The sequence below is a fragment of the Benincasa hispida genome, chromosome 10, assembly GCF_009727055.1.
Source record: "Benincasa hispida cultivar B227 chromosome 10, ASM972705v1, whole genome shotgun sequence".
In the NCBI taxonomy this organism is placed as follows: domain Eukaryota; kingdom Viridiplantae; phylum Streptophyta; class Magnoliopsida; order Cucurbitales; family Cucurbitaceae; genus Benincasa; species Benincasa hispida.
Genome location: NC_052358.1, coordinates 52,779,748 through 52,787,895, shown reverse-complemented (window position 1 = coordinate 52,787,895; position 8,148 = coordinate 52,779,748). Strand labels below are relative to the sequence as shown.

The 8,148-nt window shown below is 32.5% G+C and overlaps 1 protein-coding gene across 1 annotated transcript in view; it reads right to left on the bottom strand.

The window, feature by feature from the left end:
- The window catches only part of LOC120088716 (protein SHORT-ROOT-like), an 11,651-nt gene extending 9,192 nt beyond the window's left edge, over positions 1 to 2,459 (bottom strand). The window contains exons 1-2 of the mRNA XM_039046147.1: positions 2,072 to 2,459; positions 1,192 to 1,730 (exon numbers count right to left, since the gene is read on the bottom strand). Coding sequence (XP_038902075.1) covers positions 1,192 to 1,730; positions 2,072 to 2,330 — 798 coding nt within the window. The 5' untranslated portion in view covers positions 2,331 to 2,459. The remainder of the gene's footprint in view (positions 1 to 1,191; positions 1,731 to 2,071) is intronic.
- Positions 2,460 to 8,148: the final 5,689 nt, after the last annotated feature.

Below are 8,148 nucleotides of genomic sequence, written 5' to 3'. Positions count from 1 at the left end.
ATGTTTTCATTGCAGATTAAATATATAATTAAGTTTAATAATGAAAAAAATTAAGATTAATAATTAAGTTTAACAATTAAAAAAAATTATAAGCAACAATGAAGGAATTAAGTTTTAACAATTAACTTTTAGAAAAAAAAAAGAAAAAAAATTATAAGCGAACTCGTGTACTGAGTACAAAAGTTCGCTTGACCGGTCAACCAGTCAGCTGATGTATAATCCGCTGACTGGATTAAATGGTACTCGTGTACCGGCCACATAGAAATCGTGTACTGGATACACGATTTCACTACCCTAAATCTGTCGATACTTTCCCAAAACACCTATTTTTTTTTATTACTTCCCTCCCAATCCTATTTTTGTCATTATTTATTAAAAAACATTATTTAAAAAAAAATCCATATTTATTCAACAAAACTAGGAATTATGACATTTTCAAAAGTAAGCATTCTTGTTTTGAAGTGTATCTAGATTGACTTTTAACTTAAAAACATTTTTCAAAGAATATTCTGTCAAGCACTAAAAAAATAAAATGAAATCATAATTAAAAAACTAAAAATGGAATCATAATATGAAAAAATTAAAAAATTAAAACGAATTAAGTATAAATATCAAAAATCAAAAGTAAAATCGAAATTTCGAAACGGGCCTAACCATAGCTACTAGAGAGAGAAAATTCTGTCAAGCACTTAAAAATTTGGAGGAATATAATTTTTTTTTTTAATTTTTTAATAGTTCATCAACCTCGTTCCAGAGTGGAGATTTGAAGTCCTAAACAAAATTAGATAACTATTTATCTTTTTTTAAAAAAAAAAAATTAAGTATATAAATACAGCTTCATCTATTGATTTCTCTTCGTTGAATTGTCAAATATTTTCAAAACATCCTATCCAAGTGTTTTCAAAACATCCAACTCAAGATTTGAAAACTAAAAAGATAAGTTTTTGATTTTATAATTTAGTTAAAAATTCAAACATTTACTTAAAAAAAGAAAAGCCGATTTGGAAAAAAATAATTTTAATATCTACTCTCGAAGAATGTAAAAATGAGTCACCTTATTTACACATATAGCAAAATGTTACCATCTATCAATAATAGATGCTAAAAAATTTCTAATAGTTTAGTGATTTAAAACAATTATCTTTATTATATTATATTAAATTTATGGTATATAATGTGAAATTAGAGTACCTTATGAGCCCGCAAGGTTTCGTCCGATTTGGCAGCAACCAAGATGGTGAGGGTAAGGTGGGGAGTTTGGTCCGATTGAGTTGCAAGAGCTTCAATAAAAGTTGGCCATTGAGTGCAAAATGAGGAGTTTCCGGCTATATCAATTATATGCAACTTCTTTTCACCTTGTAAAGCTTCCATAATGGAACCATTTGAAGCAACATGACCGAATGTCATCCATGGACTCACCTCCTCAAACTTCAGCACCATTTTTCTCATCGACTCGAAACACGATCGTTTCTCCGAAGCCGCTGCCAAGGTCCGGTAGCACTTGGCACCGGAGTCGGTGATGCGACTAAACATGCCTTGAAGGAAGTAGTATGCTAGCTTCTGATCAATGTCGCCGTACGGAGAACCGAGCTCATTCAACATCCACATGAGTTGTTGGATTCGACAAGTGTTGTTATCAACAATAGCACTAGCTGTTTGGAGGAGTATTGTAGAGCCCCATTCCTCGGAGAATTCAAAGTTCAGGTCTTCAGTTGGAGTATTAGCGGTACCTGAAACATATAGTATATTGTAAATTTTATAGAGATGAAAGTTCAAAATTTTCTCTACTAATTATCTAAACCCACCATGAAAATACTTGTATTCAGCCATAAAATTAAACCAATGACATAAAAGAAACACTCATTTAACCTTAAGTATTGTAAAAACTAGTCCAATTCAATGAGAATGCTCCATAATCCATGGACTTAAACTTTTTAATGTATATTTGAAACTATCAATAAAATTTTGGATTTTAACCCTCTGAAAAAAAAAATTATACTATAATTCATCTGCTAAAATTTCTCGATTCCATTTTCTATGAAAAAGATTCAACGATAATTTAACATCGTACCGGTAGAGGTAGTAGTAGTCGTCAAACATTGAAACTGTCGGAGTCGGTGGTGGTGGTGGTGATTTGAAGAAGAGGATGCAGAGAAATGATCTTCTTCCTCCATGAACAAATTGTTGAAGCATTCTTGAGATTGTGGGTTTTGAAGATAATAATAATGATTTTGATCACTAGAATTCTTTGAGTTGCTGCTAGAATAATTGTTGTAAGAATATTGATCAGAGGATTCAAGATCATTGACCAACCTAAACAAGGTATCCATGAATGAAATTTCACTCCCAAAAACCTCCAAAACTTCAACAAAATAAATAAATAAATTTAATATAATTAATTTATTCAAAGTTTGATTGAACTTTAAGGGAAAAAAAGACCATGAAAGTGGGGAGAAGGTATTGGAAATGGAGAGAAGTTGGAGGGTCTGACAAAATATGATAAAAAGCGTTTGAGAAAAGGTCTTAGTGGGTTTTGTTTACCTTTCAACTTTCCATCCACTCTTTTTATCTCTCTCTTCTACCTTATCCCATTTATAAATTATTCAATGTGATCATCATAATATAATACAGTTGTCATATGATAACGATACCAATACGGAAAAAATATATTTTGAATTCTCTCTAATGAGAGTCGAAAGTGTGAGTACATACTCATTCCATTCACAATTTTGACACGTTACCTAATGATATATTGTTTTATAGATTAACTTACAAAGTTTAGGCTTTGAAATTATAGATTTTGTGTTAAATAGATCTTTTGGACTTTAAAAATGTCTTAATAGGTTCCTGAACTTTCAATTTATGACTAATCTTAGTCGTAGTTGGTGATTACCATGGACTGAACCCATGATCTCTTAGTTCTCTATTATGATCATGTTCTCTTATTTATCACTAGCTAATCCATGAATCATGATGGTTCAAATTTTTCTTAAACTTTCATTCCGTGTATAAATTATTCCTTACCTTTTGAGTTTGTTTCTAATAAGGTAAGGTATTTGAGATTCTTAAAATATGTACTATTTCACGATCATTTGGACACGAAAAATCTTAGGCACAAAAGTATTAATATATGTGTTAATAACTTATTATTAAATATAAAATATAAAAGTTTAGAGACTAATAATCTAAATTTTATTTCATTTTATAAATCCGATATTATTCTCTCAAATGATATAAAAGCATAACTATATATAATATATAAAACTATCCATCCCATTGTTTTAGTCTTGAAATAATTGTTGGTGTAACAAAAGAGTGCCAAATGGAGGTTTTGAGAGGGGAGAGAAAAAATGGAACATAATATAACTCAGAGTAGTAAAAGCTGCCGGCGTGTGAAATATCATCATTGATTTTCCACCATGGCTGTGGTAAGCTTTGAAACACTTCAAAATTTGAATTTTTTTTTTTTTTTATTTATTCGTTTTTTTTTTTCTGATATACATATGTAAAGGAAATTGATAATAACGTTATTGTTTTATAGTACAAAAAAGAAACAGTCTAGGGTTTTGAGAGAAATTTTTTTAGTATTATCTAAATATTATATTTCCTATGTTTGCACTATAAATTTATTTTCACAAATATAAATAGACTACCATCAATGTCAAGTGAATCTCGCCCTATTTTCAAAAATATGTTGATGTGGCATATAATAAGTGGAGATAATATGGAAAATTGTTCATCCTACCGTAGTATAGGAATTTTTTTAGAGGATTTTTGCTGGCATATAATAAGTGGAGATAATATGGAAAATTGTTCATCCTACCGTAGTATAGGAATTTTTTTTAGAGGATTTTTGCTGAAACTTGAAAAAGAGAGAAAAACGGTGTCTTTCAATGGTGGGTTTTTTGTTATGATTATGTCCCAAACCCAAGTTGGGATTCATTTGTCTCAATCTTCTTGTCCTCAATCAACTTCTTCTTTCTCCATAAAATCCTATATATTCTATTTTCGCGATATATATATATATTTTTGGAACATAAAAAAACAATATAATGAATGGAAAATTTCACAAAATGACTCAAAATTCAAAACTTTTCTATTAATGACATATTCCTAAAAACTTTTTTACCACTCACCTTTTACCTATGCGAAATTCCAAAATTACCCCCAGTTTTTAAAAAGCTTTCAGACTGCACCACATTTCTTCTTCCTTCAACAATTGCTTCAACCCTTCATTCAATGTGCATTCAATACACCACCAACATTCCATTAAAACATTTATTCCCAACTAATATTTTTCCAATAGCATTGAAGAGAATGGAACGTCACTCTCATTATTCACTTTCTATCGTCGAACTCCTCACGAAATTCTCTTATTGTTCTCTCGTAGCTTTCTCTCAGAGTTTCAGCCCAATATTTTCATTGATTGCTTTCATCGTCAGATTCAGTCATCTTTTTTCTTCAACACTTCATTCAATGTACGATTTCTTCTCCCAGATTTCTTTCATAATAAGTGCCGTTTAGCACTAAATTACAATACGATCATTTATACATTACTATGCGATTGTTTATACATTACTATGCTGTCGTTTATACATTACTATGCGATCGTTTATACATTACTATGCAATCATTTACTATACAATCGTGTATAAATTACTACACGATCGTTCATAAATTACAATACGATTATATAGTAAATTATAAACGATCCTGTAGTAATATATACACAATCGTTAATTACAATATAAATTTCATTTAGCATTAAATTACAATACGATCGTTTATACATTACTATGCGATCGTTTATACGTTACTATGCGATTGTTTATACATTACTATGCAATCGTTTACTATACGATCGCATAGTAATTTATACACGATCGCATAATAATTTATACATGATCACATAGTAATGATATAACAGTCAATAAATTAGTGAGTATGATATAACAGTTAGTGAATTAGTGAGTATGATATAACAGTCAGTGAATTAGTGAGTATGATGCACCAACAACTGAATATCGATCCGGATATGTTTGATATACACATCAAATGTTGCTACAATCTATTGGTCCCAACTCCCCCAATTGACATAGTCGATGATGAAGATCTTAGCTTCTTTTTAGAAGATAGTGATGCATCCCGAATGTCATTATTTGTATCAGTTACACCTTATGAAAGTCATGGAGTACACACAGACAATATATACCAGCATTGCAATCCAACCGATCAACCCAATCCAATTCATACCATGTCTTCACTTGATGATCATATTGAGCCATGTAACTTGGGGGATGACCGAAGTGAAGCTTGGTTTGGTCGGAATAGTGAACCCAGATGTACTTCACAATTCAATACTGAACATGGATATTGACAATCTTCAAGTCTACAAATTTCTCCAACACCTAACATCCATGTTCCAACCCCACCTGCTCCCATTCCACCTGTTGTGATGTCTTTGGTTCTAATGCATTCCACCGTTCCAACTGAACCATTTGTTGATATACCCAGACCATTAGAGGGCCCATCATATGACGACCTCATCACAATACCTCATGATTGTCTGAATGATGAAGATATAAAGGTCGGTCAAATTTTCTTTTCGAAATATGACTTGTTAATTAAATTACTGATACTTGCAATAAAAAAAAAAAACTTTGACTACCGTGTAAAAAATTCAACAAAGAGCTTGCTAACTATCCGGTGTTCAGTGGAGGAATGTAAGTGGAGAGTCCGTGCAAAAAAATGAAAGAAAGTGATTCCTTCAAAGTGACGAAATATCCCAGCGAACATATATGTTCTCTTGAAATGAGAACTGATAATCATCAACAAGCAAAAAGTTAGGTTATTGGACATTTAATCAAGTCCAAATACGAACAAGTTGGTCGAACCTACCGCCCAAGGGATATAATTAAGGACGTCCAACGAGATTCTGGAGTGAACATTACTTACGGACGGGCTTATCGTGCTAGATAGTACAGATTGGTGTATGCACGAAGGTCTTCAGAAGGTCATATGCTATTGTTATGGCATATGGCGAGGCACTTAAGCTTGCAAATCCAGGTACCATATTTGAGGTTGAAGTAGAGGACGGACAATGCTTTAAGTACGTCTTCATGGCACTTGGTCCGTGTATTAGAGGTTTTCTAAACTGCATCCGCCCAGTAACCATTATTGATGGGACCCATTGCATAAGAAAAAGAAAGGTATGTTGTTAATAGCAATGTGTATCTATGGAAATAACAACATATATCCTATCGTCTTCAGTATTGTAGATGGTAAGAACGATGCATCATGGACTTGGTTCATGACTCATTTGAAGGCTTCGATAGGAGATGTTCCCAATCTAGTGATTATATCAGATCGTCACATCTCAATTACAAAGGCTGTTGCAAGTATATTCCCTGATGCATTTCATGCCCTGTGTATATACCATATACGGAACAATTTAGTGGACAAATTCAAGAATAAAGACATAATCCCACACTTCTACCTAGCGGCGAAAGCTTATAGAATGTCTGACTTTCAGATGTATTGGGCTAAGCTCCATCAATATCCTGGTGTGACGGCCTATCTTGAGGAGGTTGGATTACAACGATGGGCAAGGGTTTATCAAGTCCATTATAGGTATGACAAGATGACGACAAATATAGTAGAATGCCTCAATGGAGTGTTGAAAGATGTCTGAGAACTACTAATCATAAAACTATTATAGCATATTCGCTAGTGACTACAAGGTTGGATCTATATTCAACGTACACATGCAATGGCATGCACAAACGTTATAACTGATTACACAATGAGTATTCTTAAGGATTCAAAATTGATGTCTAGAACATATCGTGTTTCTCCGGTGGATATGCATATAATTAATGTGGACAATGGATATTTGGGGGCGTTGGTTTATCTTCGTTCACAGACATGTACGTGTATGGAGTTTAATTGCCTTGAGATCCCATGCTCCCATGCAATATCTGCAGTGACCATGAGAAACATTAATGTTCAAACATTATGTGCAAAATGGTTTACAGTTGAGTGTGTGCTTGCTGCTTATGCCAAACCAATCTTCCCAGTCGGACACAGTTAATAATGGGTTCGAAGACCATATGTTGGAGATTTTGGAGATTTTGAACCAATTTTACCACCGCAAAAGGTAGCAAGTGTAGGTTGACGTCAAACCGTCCAGATACCTTCAATTGGAGAGGAGCCACGACAAAGACACAGGTGTACACGATGTGGTCAGAAAGAATATAACAAAAAAACGTGCAGACAAACATTGATAACACTTGGCACTGGCCCATCTAGACTAAACAATATGTAATTTTCGCATCGTTTGTTCTGTACAACACCAATTATACTATACAAATTTATATTGTACAATATGTAATTTTAGGACCAATTATATTGTACAATATATAATTTTAGCACAAATTTATCTAAACGATCGCTTAGTTATTTATTTTCTTAGCTATTTATTTGCTTAGTTAAATGTACAACACCAATTGTATTCTATAATTTTATAATAATTTTATCTAACGATCGCATAACAAAAACTAAATGATCGCATAACAAAATCTAAACGATCGCATAACAAAACCTAAACGATCGTATAACAAAAACTAAACCATCGCATAACAGATATTTAAACGATCACATAACAAATATCTAAACGATCGCATAACAAAAACTAAACAATGGCAGAAACATATATCTAAATGATTGCGTAATAGTTAGTCAAACGATTGTAGAACAAAACCTAAACGATCGTATAATAAAAACTAAATGATCGCATAATATATATCTAAAATGATCGCATAATAGATATCTAAACGATTGTATAACAAAAACTAAACGATCGCGTAACAGTTAGCCAAACGATCGCATAATAGTTAGCTAAACGATCGCTTAGTATTCTCTGTAAGATCGCTTAGTAATCTATATCCGATCACTTAGTAATATCTAAACACTCGCTTATTATTCTCTAAACGCTCACTTAGTATTCTCTCAATGATCAGGAAATGAATGAAATGGAGGGAGACCCTATTGTTGTAAAGTATTCGTAGAGACTCGTGTTCCCTAGACAGTCTGAAGGCTTTTTAAAATCTGGGGGTAATTTTGGAATTTCACATGGGAAAAAGGTCAATG